The following is a 20,461-nucleotide window of genomic DNA, read 5'->3' on the forward strand; positions in this document are numbered from 1 at the left end:
AAATAGGCTATCAAAAATAAAGGATGCACTAAGGTCCCAGCCTGGAAAAATAATGATTCCTACCTCTACAAGAAGTTGTCTTCCCCTTTGAGGGCTCATGCCTTCTACCTCTGAATTAATCTCTGCCTTCAGCTTTCTGAGTATTTGTGCCTCACTCTTCGGTGTCACATCTGACATTGCTTCTCTTGATCTCTTTCCTTTAAAATGATATAAGGACTTAAACTCCTTCAACCTAATAAATTAATCATTCAACACAAAAGATGTATGCTCTTCTAGCCTAACATCCAAATCAACATTCATCCTTGCAACAATTTGGTCTTGTGCTTCAGGTTCCTCTTCCTTATCAGGCATTTTAAACCTTGAGATAGCCTCATTTTCACCTAATTCACTTTCAAATTTTTCTTCTTCCTCCATCTCATGCAGTCTCTGACTTTTTTCTTCCAATTTCTGATTCAAATCTTGAAAAATTTGCATGGCTTGTTTAGACTCCTTGTTTCTAAAGATATCCAAGGTTTCAATATGATCATGAAAGTAATCACCAAGATTCTATTTTTTTTCTTCTTTGGGGTATATAGCCCTTCGCGTCATAATTTTTTGTCTTGTGTGCTCATACAAATTATAATCTTCTATTAACATTCTGTCAATAACTTCATAAGCCTTTGTTGATACAATGGTGAAATCACCAAAATGTAGAGTTCTAGGTAAGAATACTTGCTTGTGGGCACCCCCAAAATGATGTGCATTAGAGACAATCATCTGTCTCACTATCTCTAGGTAAGTAATTTTGTCTGGTGCAGGCTTTGGCAGCACATAGGGAGCACCTTCATATCCAAAAGCCCTAACATATGAGAAGTCTTGGCATATATACCAATCACCCCAATTATGATTCACCCTTGTATCTCCATGCTCATGGGGTCTAAGAAATCTTTTAATTTCTTTCAAAAATGACCCATCACAGGAAACCCCAAAATCTTTGTATAATGGTTAAACAAAAAACTCTTCAAAATTGACATAATGGAATCTCATGAACCAAGAATCCCATAGTGATACCCACAATTGTATTAGCTTCTCCTGCGCATCTTTACCATGAACATTTAATTTCAACTCTTTGGGCCACAACCCTCTAGGTTGTCCATAAAACAAGATAATAAGCAAAAATAATGAATAAAACTTAAAATATTTATCAGGTTTATTCTAAAGATTTAAGAAACCCTCATGCATTTTTTCCACAGCATAGGCAACATAATCAAATTGCCTTGGTTCATGCATTTGTGTATTTGCAGTAAGTACTAAAGCTCCTACTCGAGTCACATCAGGAACCTCAACTCCTCCCACTTGACTGCATGCCATGTATGTATATTGCAGATACTGTCTGAAAATGGTTATGCCAAATGGGGGTCTATACTCATTTTTCAACTTCCCTTTCTCATCCTTATGTATGGCCAAATTCCACCCATTGTATACAATATCCATCTTTGCATATTCTTCTTCCATCTTCTCAAAAGACAGAGGCATGTCAGATTCGAAACCAAGACCGAAAACCTCATGAATGGTAGCTACTGAAAGACAAATGAATGCATCACCATTTGGTAATTGGATACATATTTTTCATGGAATTATATGCCCTAACTAGGGTTTTCAACAATTGAATATTTACAAAGACATTAGGGACCACTAGCTTACCCAATCCAGTTGTCCATGGGTTTGATATTGGGGTCAGCTTGCTCCTTTGTGAATAATGATATAAAAAAAATTAGAGGCCTCTAACCCTAGTCCAAACATCACTAATTTCCTTAAAATTATCTTCTATCTGGTCACGGATAGGGAAATTAGCCTTAGACCTTCGAGACTTGGCTCCTGGTTAGCTCATCTAGTCAATCATATCCTGATTTAACTTCCACTTTTGCACACTTTCCCCACCTTTAGACTTCTTTGAGGTGCTCTCAAAAATCTGAGTGACCTTCCTTTTTCCTTTGGAACTAGAACCCTCCATATTTGAATCCTTCAAGCTTTCTGAAATTCAAATTTTTGTAGTTCAGTTTCACTTCAATCTCTTTGTTCGCTTCAATCTGTTATGCAAATTTCTTATACAAACTTCCATATATAGTTTAAATACATCACGAACATTTACTCAATTGAAATGGTGCTATGATTTTCCTCATGCAAGCATAGACCTATCCGTTTCCTATATTTAATAATGGCGGGTGGATTCATTAAAATGAGATTTTGCAATGGCTAGTCGACATAACTCCTCCTGATAATTTAATCACTTGGCACCACCCATCTTTTTGATCAGCATAGATCTCCCCAATAACTCCATCAGGCATCATCATAGCTCATTTTCCCTCATTCTGATGGTTATAACTTCCCCGATGGCTCTGCCTTCTAGCTAGGCTTTACTTTTACCTTTATGTCACGTCAACGTAGGTCATTTCGATGTGCCCTCCTTCTATTCCTCCATGGCATTCTTTCCATCGGGTATCAACATAGCTCCAAATATGTTCCTTCGATGGTTAGAAGTTATTTTGATGAGTCCTCCTTTGTAGTCCGCATCTCATTTGTTACATTGGGTCACTTTATCTGCTATTGGAACAACTCATTTTATGTTCCTCCGATGACCCGATGACATAGACTTCATACTTGTGTATCTTTTTACTTCTTTGGTCTATCGGCATATGTTCCCTCAATGAGATCTCCTTGCTCGCACCCATCTCTACTTTCTCATCGAGAATCGGGGTAACGAAAAATATCTCCTCCTGATGAGACAATGATATCCCAATGATTTTGACTTCAATTGGTGTAACTTATCCCTAACAAGTCTTCTTCTCCATTCTTGGCTTGTCTTCCTCATTGGGTATCGACATAATCTGATACACCTCTCCCCGATGGTTTAACTTACCCTGATGACTTAGTATTCTCCTCCTTTTGGTACTGCCTCATTAGAGTAGGTCAGGCCAATAACATTGGCTTCACCACCTAGTCCATCGGGTATTGAGGTAGCATAAGATGACACTTTCTGATGAGCTGATGACATCAACTCCAAGGTTTTTGCTCCATCTGACATCGGCATAAGTTTTGCTGATAACCTCATCGGGTATTGGGCTAACTTTTTCCTAGTGCTTCCGATAGTGAACGCTATGCTGATGACTTCACCTTCTTGGTATGCTATCAGTGTATCTCTTCTCGATGATTAATAACTAGCTAAACTTCTTTCTGTTGATTGCACCCTGAGAAAATTCCATCAGACTCATCGGTGTGAGTTTTGCTGAGCAACACGCACCCTTTTCTCCTTAGGCAATCTTATCGGGGTGACCTATGCTGATAAACATTATTTTATATTTTATGAAGAGAAGGCTTTCTTTCACAAAAGTAACTTTCCACAACCATGCTAATGGACTTCTAAGGCACTGAAAACATCTCTGAATGTACTCATGACCCTTCTTCTATGATGAACCCTAAAATGTGCTCTTTCTATGAAAAGACTGTCATGATGAAGGTTATCACAATGTCACCATACTTAATGCCATCCCTTAATATGCCCAGGTGATACTTGTTCATGTAGATTCAAGCTACAATTGGATTTCTCTGACACAACAACATATCTCCTACATAGGCAATCTGGTACTAAATGCTCTTATGATGAAAATATGCATATAGAACATCAATAGATAGCACAAAATATTTTTGCAAAAATATGTGCTAATAGTGTCTCTTTCTGGGGATGATTGTCCTTTATAGGGAGATAGCAAGATCTCAGCTATCTCTGGAAAGTAGAAAAAAATAAACAGAAACAAAAAACAAAGGATTACTACACTACTATAGTACAAGAATACTCCCTGGTACCTAAGAGAAAAAATGCTTGAGATATTGATAATGTAATAGAAATTCTTGAATTTCACCATCAGTATTCTTCAAGAAATAGGAATTTCATCCTCCCTTTTCCAAGATGATGTACGGTCCTAACCAAAGTGCTTCAAAAATTTTGTGCTTGCCCTTGTCCTAGTCTTTTGCATTCCACTTGAGCACCCACTCTAATTCTTTAAAAGTTTTGTCATAAGCTTTCTTGTCATGCAATGCCTTTACCATTTTCTGCCTCTGTATATTTTGTTCTTGAGCCTCTCTTTTCTACTCATCCAATTCAACCAACTAGACTAGACTGTCTTCCATGAAATCAACTTCTTCTAAATATTCATCTGAAACAAATTTATACACTAGGAATAGGTTGTTCAAAGGCAATCTTGCTTCTTTGCCATAAACAAGCTGATAAGGAGAAAACCTTGTGGAATTCTTGGTTGTTACCCTATCTGCGCACACTGCCAGATTCAACTTTGAGTCCCATGCCCTTTTGTTATCACCTAACATCCTTTTAATTATTTTCAACAAGTTTTTGTTACTAGATTTTGCTTGTCCATTCCCTTGGGGATGATAAGGTGATGAATATGAAAAAGTGATTCTGTAACTTCCACAAAAAATAGAAAATTCTTTGGATGTAAAACACATCCTATTATCTACAACAATCTTGTGGGGAATCCCAAATCTTGTCAATATATTTTCCAAAAAAAACTTTGTTACCACTTTTCTTGTAGCCTGCCTTGTAGGAATAGCCTCTACCCATTTGGTAAAGTAATTAGTGGCTACCAAAATCCATTTCTGCCCTCCATTAGATTTATTTTCAATTTCTCCTATGATATCAATACCCCACATATGAAAAGGTTCTTCAATTTGCATGGGTCTAAGTGGAAGAACTCCATCATATTTAATCTTTCCCGAAATTTTTTTGGCAAGCCTCACATTTTCTAATATAAGTATGACAATACTTAAAAGCTTGTGGCCAATAGTAACTAGCATTAAGTATTTTATGGGCAGTGGTTTTTTGTTGAAAAGTGTCCAGACATACACCTTCATGTAATTCCTTTAAAATAGATTGTTCTTGATGAACATCCAAACAAAATAAATGGATACCATCCCTATTTTTCCAATATAAATCACCCTTAAGCAATACATACCTAGATGCTTGAAGCTTAAATGTTATTTTCTGATTATCATTTAAATCCACTGGGCACTTCATGTTTTTTAAATAATAGATAAAAAATTTGTACCAAGGACACATTTCAATGCTTATTTGAGCCTCCTCCAAGTCTACCTGATTTATTTGTATTGCCTCTAAATTTGATTTTGTCATCAGTTTAGCCAAACCTTGACCTCTTAGTAGTTTAGTAATCTAGATATCAATGTTGAACTCTTGGATTTGATTGATCCATCTGCATCTTCTCCCAGTAGTTTCAGTCTGCCTGAAAAATATCCTTGACTACTGCATTAGGAACATAGGCAATGACATTAGCTCCTACTAAATATGGTCTAAAATATTTTATAGCTTTTACTAGGGCATGTGCTTGTTTCTCATTTATATCATAATTTAACTCATAGGCTTGTAGTGTTTTTCTAAAGAATGCCACTAGTTGTTCATGACCTTCATCATTCTTTTGTAGCATAACCGCAACAATAGTATGAAATGAAGAAAAATAAAATACTTCAAAAGCTTTAGAGAAATCAGGAGATTTAAGTATAGGTGCTTCCTTGATGGCCCTTTTAATATTCAAAAAGGCCTCAATTGCTTCATTAGTCCATTTTATCTCTACACCCTTTTTCAACATCTTTGCAATAGGTTTTACAATCTCAGAAAAATTTGACACAAGTCTTCTCACAAAATTAATTTGTCCAAAGAATGATTGAATGGCGTTGACTATTTTAGGAATCTGAATTTTATCAATAGCTACAATACCCTCAAGGTTAGTCTTTACTCCATCTTTAGATACAATATGACCTAGCAATTTACCTTTAGTGACTCCAAAGTGACACTTTTTTGGATTTAGAGAAATACCATATTCTAGTGCTCTGATGAAAATCTTTTCTAGATCATTACAGTGGTTCTCTGCTTTCTTGGAGAATGTTGTCAAATCATCCTAGTAAATAGCTAGAATGTAATCAATGAGGCCTTCAAAGGATACATCCATGGCCCTTTGAAAAGTAGCTCCAAAATGGGTAAGTCCAAATGGCATCCTGGCATACATATATGTGCCCCATGATGTAGTGAAAGTTGTTTTGTATTTTTCTGATTCCTTGACCTTCACTTGGTTGTAATCAAGGAACCCATCCATCATAGAAAGTAGCTCATTTGTTGTTACTTTCTACAATAAAGCTTCCATGTTAGGAAGAGCATAATTATCTTTTAAAGATGATATATTTAAGTTTCTAAAGTCTACACATAATCTAATATCACCATTCTTCTTTCTAGCAAGCACCAAGTTTGAAACCCATGTAGAATGCCTTATAGGCTCTATAATCCTTGCATTCCTCATCTTCATCAACTCTTCCTTCATTTTGGGAGCCAATATGGGATTTATAGGCCTTTGCTTTTTCCTAAATGGTTTTGCATCTGGCTTTATTGGGATTTCATGCTAGAACAAATCCTCTCTGTATGCCTTAAGGTCATCATATGACCAAGCGAAAACATGTATGTATTTTCTTAACAGATTGACCAATCCAGTTCTAATTTTTGGTGTAAGCTTCTTCCAAATGTAAAATTCCTTGGGATTGTTTTCACTTCCCAAATTTATTTTTACCACTTCTTCACAACTTCTAGTGTTGGGCTTGAAATTTTCCTAGTCTTTATTATCAAATAACATCTCTAGTTTCACCAACCCCTTTGGAATCTTGTTTTTTTTAAGCTGGAGCATGTCCTTCCCAAATAGAGACCCCTTACCATTCTCCTCTTTCACATAAGCATTCCAATCCATGTGTTGTCTCTCATACTGATCTTCACAAAATAAGAACTTCATAAGATCCATGTCATCATCAAATATCTACCAGTTCTTTATGTTATCTGGTACTGCAGGTCTAGTTTTTATTTCAACTTGGGTAATGTCATCAAAAGGAATATCATTATTTTTAACTACTAGGTTAGCCATAAAATCAGCTAAAATATTGTTAGATCTTTCAATCCATGTTATGTAAAATGCATCAAAAGATTCAATAGAGTCCCACACCTCATTTCTATAATTTCAAAGCCTTAAGTTTTTAGTAGCAAACTTTTCGCTTACTTGAGATACAACTAACTCTGAATCACCATAAACTGCTATTAGTCTAATACCATGTTTATTTTCTATTCTAAGACCTAACAAGAGTGCTTCATACTTAGCAACATTGTTTGTACATTAAAAGTCTAACAAGAAAGAATATTTGAATGATCTCCCATTAGGAGAAATATAAACCACACCAGGTCCATTTCCTTCTTTACTGCAAGCACCATCAAAGTACATTTTCCAAATTTTCTCCTTATGTGCTTCAATAGTATCTTCAAACTTATTAGTTTTTCATTGAATGGGTTTAGAAATACTTACTTGAAACTTATCTATATCTAATTGGAGGAAACATGTTGTCTCATTTGGATCAACTTCTTCTATCAAGTAGAATGATCTTGTCTCTCTATCAATCCTTACATTTTCCCCTTTTACCGGGATGGTTGCATATGATAGATCTAACTGAACATATCCCCCTACCAAATTTTACCATTCCCTTGATAGTAACATCCCATAATTTGGAGGTACTTGAACAACTGTGATGTCTGTTTTATATGATGCATCTAGGCATGCTGAAAATTGAAGCTCCACATTCTTCATAATTCAAACAACTGGGACTGATATATTAAACATAGCATAAAATTTCCCATAAGGGATTTCTATATGCATCCCAAGTTCCTTCATGACATCTTCTAGCATAATGTTCACAACTGCACCTAAATCTATCATAAAATTCTTAACCATTTTATTGTTAATCAACACAATTAGATAAAAAGGATCAACCTGGGTAAGATTCTTAGTGATCAAATTTCCCAAATAGACAACACATGGATCTTCAGCTCTTGGCCTATGATCCTCTTTGTTAACTTCACCAACGTTAGGCAAAATCTTGATTGTTTCATTTTTGTAATTAGAAAATTTTATTACTTCAAGCAAGGGAGAAGATACTTTCTCCTGTGATAAATCCTAGCACATAAATGATCCACAATTTGAAAGTGGCTTACTAATTTGTTTCTTTTCAATAGGCTTTGTCAATTTAGGAGGTTCTATTTGTTTTATTTTTTCTACTACACCTCCCTTTTCTTTGTTGGTGATGGTGTCTTTGTTTCCACTAGCTTTAGGAACCGTTGCAAATATCCTAGATGGCTTACCTTGCTCTGGGTTCACTTTTCTATTCCTTAGCTGATAATTGTGTTTTGCCTATGCTACTACTGCCACAGTATAAGCTTTCTTTTCTTCATCTGTTAAATTTCTCAAGGAATGCACTGGCTCTTCATCATGGAATAATCTCTTCAAGGTTGGGGTGCCCACATCATCATTAGTGAAAACTTGATGTACACTGCACTATTGGCTCTCTCCTCCATTGTACCTCTGATGACTGCTCATCCTTGGATGAATCCTCATCCCTACCCCAAAATGGATCTGATGAAAGTACATTCACTGTGGGCCCATACTCCTCCTCATGGTCCTTTTCCTCTACAAAACCATGAGAAATCATACATTGTTCTGCAACATGGGGTAAATTGCAAACTTCACACCAGGGATATTCCTCCACAAAATTGTTTACTTTCTTCAATGGATTAGGATTTTATTTTCTTAGATTGGCATTCAATGGCTTACCATGTTTCTAGTTTGTGTTATATGGCATGCCATCCAATCTTGGCCTATTGTAATTCATTGGCTTGTTGCTTCTATATGGGGGTGGCTTCTTATTGTGATTTTGCTTACACTTCATATCTTTCAGCATGTCCATGATTTGGCTAAACTCATCCCCTTTTGTTGCTCTGGGATTATATAATTCTGGATCATCTCTCTTGCCAATTCTCCCAGCAACCATTCTGTTATTTTGAAAGGTAGTGGTTTTCTTAAATGCTTGTTGCAAGGTGGTAGGATTATGAGATAGAATCTCACAGTGAGTCTTGCTGTCAAAAGAACTCAAATATAATTCAATAAAAAATAAATCAACAGGTCTAATATCCCTTGGTATTCTATTAAGCACTTTATTAAACCTCTTATTAAATTTAGAGACTAGTTCATTTTAATTCTTCTTTATGCTTGTTAGCTCATGAGATGCAAATGAAGTATTATTATGGTCTCCAAACTATTCTAAGAATTGTGTCACAAACTCCTGCCAGCTACCAATGCACCTGTTACAAATATTTCTGTACCATTCTCCTGCATCCTTTGTAAGAGACTGAACAAACAAATTCATATAAACATCTTCATAAAGGACTTCAAATTCTTCAATGGTATTTTTTACATTTATTACATGTTGTTCTACAAAATCAGTTTCATTTCCTATGAACTTAGGGATGGCTGACCTTAAATCATTTGACATCTGATTCAGGTATCCAACTATCCCACTGAAATCCAACTACTTATACCTTTCAATGGTCATAGGTGGTCTACAACCATAGTTTTTATTTTGATAGTTTCAATTTCCTCCATTATTACCATTGTTTCCATTGTTGCCTACACCACCATTTTGATTATCGTTATTCCCATTTCCATTGTTTCCATTACCATTATTGCCATCATTTCTATTATTACCATTGTTACCACTATTATTACTTATATTGTTGGTCCTATCTCTATTATTCTAGTTACTATTAATTCCCCTATTGCTAGTTCTTCTTTCATCATTATGATTATTGCATTGTCTATTATTATACTAGCTTTTATTCTCGTTATAGGGTATATTTTTCATTTATCCCTTTTTTCATAATTCTTATCCAAAACATGAGACAATGGATTATCATAGATCCTAAATGGCTGTTACATGTTTCTCATGTGAGGGGGACTATACCTAGGGGTTGTTAGTCTACTTCCCTCACCTCTTCCCTTTTTTTCTTCAACCCTGTTTGACTTAGGGCTTTGAACAACGTCTCTTTCTAGTCCGACCTTCTGTAATACCCAATCTGGTTGTCTCTTAAGAGCCTTAGCCATTTTGGATTCATCTCCATTTAAGTCAGCCATTTTAAGTATAAATGCAATTCACTGCCTCTTGTCATGTTCCTCAGCAATTAGAGTTTCATCTCGGCTGCCATTATTATCTTTTCCATTTAAGGTATAGAATGGATTTTCCTCTAAAATTTCAAATTTATCACTCGATGAAGAGCCATCCTCTCTACTAGGGAGCTTCTTATAACCCCCAAATGCCATACTTGGTGTTGATTTCTTCTCTTTAAATCTTTTCTTTGGACTCAACTAAACAAGATTATCTTGTCCCTTATGCAAATACCTTCTCCCCTGCATCAATCTTATTGATAAATTCCTAGGGGTTTCTCTTACTTTCTCAAAATACCAGTTATTTTTCATGTATTAGATGTAGAGTCACCACTTCCTCAGAGGAATACAATATTTTTTCTTTTGGGCTCCTTCCTCTAGTAGAGTCTAAAACAAACCACCAAAAATTCTGAACACTTCTTATGACAACTCCCCAACAGAGTCGCCAATCTGTTGATTCCCAAAACCACATATTGGAAATCCTAGAGCTTTGCCAAATCTCCTACTGATTTCTCAATTAGCCTTTGCCAATGAATAGGAATGGTCAAAAACCAAATTCCTCTGCACTTTAGGCTTCACTAGACCTAGGTGGATATACCTTAATCTCCAAAGCACAAAGAGACTTCTTTATAGTGAATTTAAAGTTATCAATTTAGTTGTTTGCAAGAATGGCAAAATATTTTCTGCAACTATGATTTATTATGTGCTTTTAACTTGCTTTAATCTGAAAACTTGAATGTAATTGATAGTGAATGAATGCTTATAAAAGAATGTTGTTTTGATTAAGTAAAAGAAGGTATTTGAAAGGTACCCAAACCTTGTACAAGCTAGGAGATCAGAAGAACATGAAAGAAACATGCCTGATAACTTCAGAAAAAGAAAGATCCTACCCGAATAAAAAGGGCATCAACTTACATAACATAAAAAACCAGAAATAGACAGCATAAGGATAGCACAACAACAACAAAAAGACAGGACCTAGAACCCCTGCAGAAATAGAGACAGAGACCTAAATACTTTTAATGATATCCTCAGCATGGACAACCATTTCTTTCATGTTGTTCACCAAGGTCTTTAATTCCTCCAGCTCATGACCTTTGATGTCGCCCTTGGTCCTTGTATTAGCCCCGATCCTCTTTTCATGACCCTTCTTGTTTGGATGATCTTTGTCACCATCTTTCTCTGCATTGTTCTCAAATCTATTGATTATGATGTTCATGTTATCCACCAAAGCTTTGAGGATCTAGAAATTATGTTATGCAATCTTCTTAACATTGAGTTCCATTCTATTGATTCTTCTACCCCGATTGTTCATTTTATTTTCCATTCCTTTAATCTCCTTGTTATCTTCCATCTCATTAAACTTTTTTTCCATTCCTATGATTTTACCCACCATACATTCAATTGCTTCCACATTGTGAACTACAACAACTAGTTCCTTAACATGTCCTGCCAGGGGTTTATCACCTATCGTTACTCTTCTAATAGCAATCATATCAGTCTTCAAACTGTTAATATCCTTCACCATGGTTTCAATGGTATCACAAAAAGCTTTTATAGTATCATAATCACCAATACCACTTTTATCCCCTTTATCCTTCTTTTCCAGACTTATGGTGTTCAAACCCTCAATGTTGCCCATCACCGATTTTTCCTCCCCCTCTTTATCCTGATGCTCATCCTTCTTGTTCTCCTCAACATCCTCCTTAGAATAAATCATAACATGGCTGATGTCTTTATTATTTCCCTTTTTAGTGCTCTTCCTCTGAATCTTCTTTCCAATTGCTTTCCCTTTCTTTTTTTTAATAATTTTTTTCTCAAAGGATTCAATTTCAGACTCCAAAATGTCTAAATCCACCACAATCCTTTTCCTCTTAGCCTTATTCCTCCCTTTTTTACTAGTCTCTTTCAAATCTCCCTTAGTCTCCAAATCAAAGTTAAATCCATTGGCTTCCCTCTCTGTAGTCTCATCTCTTGCATTTTTGCCTTTAATAGGATTTTCAATGCATTTCCCCTTAAGCATTTTATAAACTAGAACCATAAGCCCCTGGTGGAGGGCATGGTCACCTTTGGGATCTTTCTGAGCCCTCTTGATAGTATGGTCCATAGAACAGGCTAGGTAATAAGGCAAGCTCACCTTTTCCCCATGGTGGAAATGGTTGAGCAGGACAAAGTGATGACAATAGGCTCTAGTAAACCTACCATCCAAAGTAATGTAGGCGATAGAAGAAAATAAAACAAACCTCCATGGCCTACATATCCTTTTTGGGTAATGGTAGAAATTATCAATTTTCACCATCTTTCTCCTCTCATCATCTATGACTGGGAACTTGTCTGTTGCTTTATCTGATATGATGCGGTCCCTATAAAATGTCATTCCCTCAGTAATCATCCACATAGCGTCAGTAATGACCTCCTCATCAACATTCATCATCTGGGACCCGACTAGGATTTTGCCATTTTTCTAGTTCTTCATGAAATAGTTGGCATTTGTGGGATTTTTACTACTTAGCCTCTCCATGAACACATTTAGACCCCCCTACTGAAGGATATCCTAGACTTTGTTGTTCTTTCTCCAGTCTGAGCAAGAGGTGGGTTCAAATATTTTCTTATTGCCTCCCATTTTTTCTTTATGTTCCTTAAAATTCCTTCTCTCGACTTCAAAACCTCTTCTATGGTTTCTGTGGATGCCCTATAAAAATGCCTAGAATCCGTGCCAGACAATTATGAGAAGACACCTATATAAATTCTCATTACCTCAGAAATAACCCTGCATCGATAAAAGTGGAAGAGGCATTTGAAACTCTGATTAAAAGTACCATGTTTCCTCGCCTGGTTGTGGTCCAGATTAAGCAGGGATTTCATTTTACTTGCAATCTCACTCTCGCCATAACTAGTAATGATGTCTTCCAATTGGTATGCCAAGTTGGCAGCCCCATCAATGCAGGAATTGGCTTCCCTATATACATTTGTAAAAACACACATTTCAAATTCCTCACTAATTTTCTTAGTCACTTTAATAGTATTGCCAATTGACCAAGAAGACGAGAATTTCATATTTAAACAGTTGATTATGTTCAATAAATCTCCTTCACACCAGACTCTAGTGCATTTGGCTTCCTTAGCAAGGATCATCCCATGGTAAGCCACCATAGCTTTAGCTACATGGTTTGTCTGATTTCCTATGGGGATACTTTTTATGATTTTGCATGTTCCCCATTCATCCCTAAGGACCACTCCATATCCTGCAACACCTGAATTACCCTTTGAAGTACCATCAAGGTTAATTTACATCCACCCATTGGGCAGGCTGACTCATAGCACACCCTCTTTAGGATTGATCTGAAAGTGCTCTCAACCCTTTAATCTCCACTTATTGTAGATAAATTGATCATCCTTGTCTTGAGGATTAACAATACCTCCTATGATATTCATATTTTCCAATATATTTCTTTTTATTTTCTCAAACACAATTTTAGCCTTAGAAACCTTCTCACTGAAAACTCAGTCATTTCTCTCTTTCCATATACCCTAGCACATATGAGGTAAGGCAAGTTTCAACAATAAAGTACTAGACTTATTCCTTGAAGGATGATGCCAAGAGTTGAAAACCTCTTGAATTGACTCTGGGAAGTCCTGACTGATTTTGATGTGGTCTAGACATCTTCCCCAAACATCAGCAAAGAAAGGGCAATGAAAGAGCATATGCTTAATGGTCTCATCATTCTTCTTACATAGATTACAAAACACTAGGCATGCTCATACCTCTTTTTTTGATATTCTCAATTGTTAGAATTTTATCTTGAAGGGTTTTCCAGAAAAAAATGTTAATCTTAGAGGCGAGGCCTTTCACCCATGCCTTAGCCTAGCATGGGCTTTCCATGTTAGAGTACTGATGATAATAAAGAGAAGCCACACTGAATGTACCACTTGTTGTGAGTTTCCAAATTAATTGGTCTTCCTCTTCAACCCTTACCGTAGAGTTCATAACTTTGTTCAGACTTCCCAAGGACTGATCCACTTGAGATAAATCCTTCCACTTTCCATCTTCCTAGTAATCACCCACCATAGATCCAAATCTTTCCTTACACTGGTTCTAAAATCTACTCCACTTAGGATTTTCAGTCAAACGGGACTCCAGCAACCAAGAATCATCCTAGAATTAGATAAGATTCCCTTTCCCCATTTTCCATTTTGCACCTTTGGCAGTTAAGTCTCTTGTTCTAGAAACATTGTTCCAAATTTTGGAGCCAATTGGAATATTTTCTACTTTAAGGAAGCTTTGAAGAGTTGAACATTATGTTTTGTACTTGTTGTCCCATATTAGTTTCCATTCTCCTTGAATTTTATACCCTCTCCAAATCTGCTTGGCCATAAGGAACTCATTTATGTCTCTTATTCTTCTAAGACCCAGTTATCCCTTTTTGATTGGCTTGCATACCTCATCCCATGAAATCTGATTCATTCTCTTCTTTAAATTATTCAATGGTATTTTTTACATATATTACATGTTTTACTACACAATCAATTTCATTTCCTATGAACTTAGGGTTGGCTGACCTTAAATCATTTGACATCTGATTCGGGTATCTAACTATCCCACTAAAATCCAACTATTTATACTTTTCAATGGTCATAGGTGGTCTGTGTTAGGTCCTAGAGACAACTAAGAGGGTGGGGTGAATCAGTTGTCAAAAAAATTCAAACCAAAACAACTTAACCAACTTAATGCTTAATATCGGTAAACCAGTTTAATATGCTAGTAGACAGTTTAAACAATTAATTGCTACACTGGTAAGGATTAGTGCATAAAACATAAAGACAAAGTCATCCACAACACATAACACCAATATTTGTACATGGAAACCCTGTAAGGGGAAAATCCACGATGGGAAGCCTTACCCACAATCAGATGATACCACTATAGATAGTAAGTGTACATAAACGGGGTCTACACATGCAGAAAGGCCAAGCACCTAGAGCTCATTGCTCAAACACAAAATGGGAGTCACACTGACTACAGTTGGATGGTTAAATCCAATAAGAACGTATTGCACAAAATAGAATCTTCATATGCTAGATTCAGTACCGATGCAGTTCTGATTGTCTTTAAAAAAACCTTCCTTTAATCTTCAAATGATGTCTGCATGTATAGCTCTTCTTATTCTCGCATATACCTTCACACAATCCTTTTTTGCATTCCACACTTGATCTTACAAATAAGATCTTACATTTATACCATACCCTAAGACCAATTTTAGTAGGTCATCCCTACAAGATATTACAATAAAAACATTTTACAAATAATACAATATCCGATGCAATAACCAATTCAACATGTCAGCTTAATGCATTTACAACAATAATTAATCATCTCCATAGCGTGTCTTGCTGATCTGGAAAAGATAAACCTACCGGTGTAACCTGGACCTATTTGCTGATAACAACAAAATGCAAATGCTAATATTCCAATAAACAAAACTCCAAAGAAAGTGTCCACACAACGTCTTTAACATAACCAAGTGTTTTCCATATGATTCCAAGTGTCGGTGATCATTATATCTTGCTGGTGTACCGGATACCGATGGTTGTGCATGAGTCACTTGCTTGCCGGTGAATGTTGCTGATTCTCCAAAGTGCCAAAGTTGATAAGTGTTTAGTAGGTGTTGACATCAATGACAAAACCATACCAAAATACCAACAATCTCCCCCTTTGGCATTGATGGCAACACAAGATGGAAAAACCATCAAAGTGCCTAAACAGAAATGTCAAATACCAAAAACCAATAATCTCCAAAAAGAGCTCATAACCAGAAATCAAAATACAGATACAGAGAGTAATAATCTCTCTCAAACAACAAACTCTCCCCCTTTGACATCAAATGCCAAAGTTCTTAGCAAGCCAAGTTCTCATACAAAATACCAATCAATTTAGTATACCGACTACTCCCCCTGAGAAGTAGCTTCCCATCAAAACCAGAATAAGAGTTTTTTGTTAATTCTGTCAGTTGATGACAATCATCAACTTCCTAAGTCTCTACCGGTGGGGGTATGACCCCAAGCCGATCTCTGAGATATTCAAAAGTCTCCTTAGGTAGAGGTTTAGTAAAGATGTCTGCAATCTGCTCTTTAGTGTTCACATAAACCAATTTTATTTCCTTTGCTTCAACATTTTCCCTTAGAAAATTCAGTTTGATAGAAACATGTTTGGTTTTAGAATGTAATACCGGATTCTTAGATATATTAATTGCTGTAGTGTTATCACAATAGATAGTAATACGTTCCTCGCATTTTACCTTTATGTATTTCAACATTTGCTTAAGCCATGGTACCTGTGTATAGTTAGTTGTTGCTGCAACATATTCTGATTCTGTTGTTGATAAAGATGTACAACTTTGTTTCTTACTCAACCAAGAAACTAGTTTGTTTCCAAGAAAGAATGCTCCACCGGTGGTTCTTTTTCTATCATCCACATCTCCTACCCAATTTGCATCTATGTATCCACATAATTCAAAGTTTTCATCTCTAGGATACCATAATCCAAGATTTATAATACCTTGTAAGTACCGGAAAATCCTTTTTATTGCTGATTCATGATTTTCTCTAGGATTACTTTGAAATCTTGAAACAATACATACTACATTCATAATATTAGGTCTGGTTTGTGTCAAATATAGTAAACCTCCTATCATAGATTTGTATCTAGTTGCATTAATAGGTGTAGATTCATCTCTTCTAAGTGATACTTTGTCATTTGTTGTCATAGGTGTGCTTACCGGTTTAGAGTTCTCCATCCCAAATTTCTTTAGTAACTCTTTTAAGTACTTGGATTTACTCAAGAATATACCTTTATCAGTCTGTGAAATCTGCAATCCTAAAAAGAATTTTATTTCTCTAATCATAGACATTTCAAATTCTTGTTGCATTTTAATAGAAAATTCTTTACATAATCCATCTTCTCCTCCAAAGATTATGTCATTAACAAATACTTCTATAACCAAGATGTCATCATTAGTCACTTTATAATATAAATTGATGTTTGCATTTCCTTTAAAAAAACCAATCTTCAAAAGATACTTATCCAATCTTGCATACCAAGCTCTTGGAGCTTGTTTTAATCCATACAAAGCTTTTTTTAACCTTCAAACCATATCTTTGTTATTTGTCAAAGAGAATCCATCAGGTTGTTCAATGTACACTTCTTCTTCAAGATCTCTATTCAAAAATGCACATTTAATATCCATTTGATATAATTTGTAGTTCTTATGTGCTGCAAAAGCAAAAAATAATCCGACCGCCTCAATTCTAGCTACTGGTGCAAAGGTTTCATTGTAATCAATTCCTTTTTTCTGAGAATATCCCTTACACACTAGTCTTTCTTTATTTCTAACAACCTTACCATCTTCATTAAGTTTTTTTTCTGAATACCCATTTGGTTCCAATTACATTTTTATCTTTAGGCTGGGAAACTAATGTCCAAGTGTTATTTTTCTCAATTTGTTCTAATTATTCTTCCATAGCTTTAATCCAAAATTTATCTTCACATGCCTCATTAACTAATGACGGTTCAATTTGTGAAATAAGACATGCCTCTTCATTTGCCAATCTTCCTCTTGTCATAACTCCTTTAAACTTGTTTCAAATTATCTGATCTTCAGAGTGATTCAGCCTTACATACTAGGGTGTCTTTGTTTGTTGTTGTTCCTCAGTTATTGTGGAATCCTTAGATGATACCTAGGTAAATAGATCTTCATTCTGTACTGGTGGATTCAAAGTAGGGTCATTTGTCAAAAAATTTGTTGCCGGTTCAGAGTCTATATACCTTGAAGTTCCTCTAAATTGTTCATCAATCTTTACATTTGTACTTTCAACAATTTTTTGCAATATTTTGTTAAAGAATCTATATGCCTTGCTCTTAGATGAATAACTAAGAAATATTCCTTCATCACTTCTAGGATCAAATTTGCCAATATACTCATCTCTTCTGATAAAATATTTACTTCCAAAAATTCTAAAATATTTAAGGGTAGGAGTAATACCAAACCATAGTTCATGAGGGGTCTTACCGGTTTCACCTTTGATGTGAACTTTGTTGAATGTATAGACTGATGTACTGACTACCTCTCTCCAATATACATGTGGTAGATTTGCTTCTGATAACATACTTCTTGCTGCACCCAAGATAGTTTTTTTTTCCTTTCAATAACTCCATTTTTCTATGGTGTCTAAGGTGTTGATAATTGTCTTCTGATTCCATTTACTTCACATAATGTATTAAACTCCTTAGATGTAAATTATCTTCCTTGATCTGATCTTAGACATTTGATTTTCTTACTGGTTTCATTTTCTACCATTGCTTTGAACAGTTTGAACTTTCCCAGTGCTTCTGATTTTTCTCTGAGAAAAGTAATCCAACACATTCTAGAATAGTCATCAATGATTAGCATGAAATATCTATCACCTTGTAATCTTTTAGTTCTAGCTGGACCATATAAATCAGTGTGAATTAAATCAAGAGCATTATTGGATATTTCTGGAATACTTTTGAAACTAGCTCTAACTTGTTTTCCAAATTGACATTCCTTACATATTGTATTCTGAGGTTTGACAATTTTAGGTAAATCTCTAACTGCCTTAGTAGTACTGATTTTCGCCATGCAATCAAAGTTTACATGATAGAGTCTCTTATGCCATAACCAACTATCATCAATATGTGCAATTAAGCATGTCTTTTCACTATTATTTAAATGAACGATATTCCCTCTAGTCTGATTACCGGTTGCAATTTCCAAACCAGTTCTATTCATGATTTTGCATTTTCCATTTTTGAATTGTAACTGAAATCCTTTCTCAACTAATTGATCAACACTCAAAAGATTATGCTTTAATCCTTCAACATAGTAAAAATTATTAGTGTTATGCTTACCATCAAGAGATATTGTACCCTTACCTTTGATCAAACAAGCTTTGTCATCTCCAAATCTCACTAAGCCTCCATTGTATTCTTGAAAGTTCAAGAATTTACCTTTCTCTCCTATCATATGATGTGAGTATCCTGAATCAATGATCCATTCCTCCTTTACTTCAACTTTAGCTGCCAAAGCCTCTTCTACCAATTTAGCAATAGGTGCCAGTTGATCTTCTATTATAGCAACAAAAACCCATCCATTGTCTATTGGATCCTCATCACAATCATCAGTCACACCTTCATTAGCAATGTAACAAGATTTGTCTTTATTCTTCTTAAATCTATATCTTTGATATTTAGGCTTAGGCTTATATTTTCTTCTAGCTTCTTCTCTTAGTCTAGCATGTCTATCAGGGCATCTCGAAGCCATATGACCAATCTTATTATAGTTAAAACATTTAAAGGGTGCTTTACCTTCATACTTACTTCCAACTGGACCTTTAGGCATTTTCCTTGCAAATAGTGCTTCAAGTTCTTCAAGTTCTCTTGCATAAAAGGCTTTCCAATCAGATTTGTTAAATGATGGAGCAGATGATGTTGATGCTTTAAAGGCAAAATCTATCTTTATAGTAGCAACAAGACCAAATTCTTCAATTTCAAAAGCTGAAAGTTTCCCAATCAATGTATCCCTAATTACTGATGTATTAGGCATTGTTCTTAACTCATTTATAGTAGTGACTTTCATTTTATATGCCGGTGGCAATCCTCTTAAAATTTTTGAAACAATTTCATCCTCACTTAAGGTTCCTCCACAACATTTAATACCCAAAACAATCTCATTTACTCTTTCCATAAAAGCAGAAATCCTTTCATCTTCTTCCATTTTCAGATGTTCATACCTGACCTGAAAGTTTTCAAGTTTTGCAATTTTGATTGTGGAATATCCTTCATTCAGTGTTTCTAAATGATCCCAAATAGCTTTAGCAGTAGATCTATCTAATAGTCCCATGATTTGTTGATCTGATAATGCGCTCAAAAGTGCTTCTCTTGCTTTGCAATCATTTTCCTCATCTTTAGTCAAGTTAGGTGGATTGGGCTGACTCTGAGTAGGAGCAGTATAACCATTCTTTGTAACATCCTAGATGCCCTTTCCAATGCAATTTAGATGTGTCTCCATTCTGAACTTCCATATGCCATAGTTGGTTCCATCAAGTTTAGGACTCTCCTTCCTGAAATAGTTAGTAGACATTGGATCTCCTCAAGCTATTAAACTTTTGCAAAAGAGGACTAGGCTCTGATACCAATTGTTAGGTCCCAGAGACAACTAAGAGGGGGGGTGAATCAGTTGTCAAATAAATTCAAACCAAAAGAACTTAACCAACTTAATGCTTAATACTGGTAAACTAGTTTAATATGTCTGTAGACACCTTTAACAATTAATTGCTATACCGATAAGGATTAGTGCATA

General features: G+C 35.5%; 1 protein-coding gene across 1 annotated transcript; it reads right to left on the reverse strand.

Annotated features, from left to right (window-relative positions):
• Window positions 1-240: 240 nt before the first annotated feature.
• LOC131858431 (uncharacterized) lies at window positions 241-10,241 on the reverse strand. The gene is made up of 7 exons (XM_059211670.1): window positions 10,078-10,241; window positions 9,534-9,619; window positions 9,227-9,395; window positions 8,730-9,001; window positions 8,449-8,585; window positions 1,256-1,494; window positions 241-496 (listed from the first exon to the last, which is right to left on the reverse strand). The coding sequence occupies exons 1-7, from the start codon at window positions 10,239-10,241 to the stop codon at window positions 241-243; spliced, it is 1,323 nt and encodes a 440-aa protein (XP_059067653.1).
• Between the last annotated feature and the right edge of the window lie 10,220 nt (window positions 10,242-20,461).

This window comes from Cryptomeria japonica, chromosome 9 (assembly GCF_030272615.1).
Source record: "Cryptomeria japonica chromosome 9, Sugi_1.0, whole genome shotgun sequence".
NCBI classification, from domain to species: domain Eukaryota; kingdom Viridiplantae; phylum Streptophyta; class Pinopsida; order Cupressales; family Cupressaceae; genus Cryptomeria; species Cryptomeria japonica.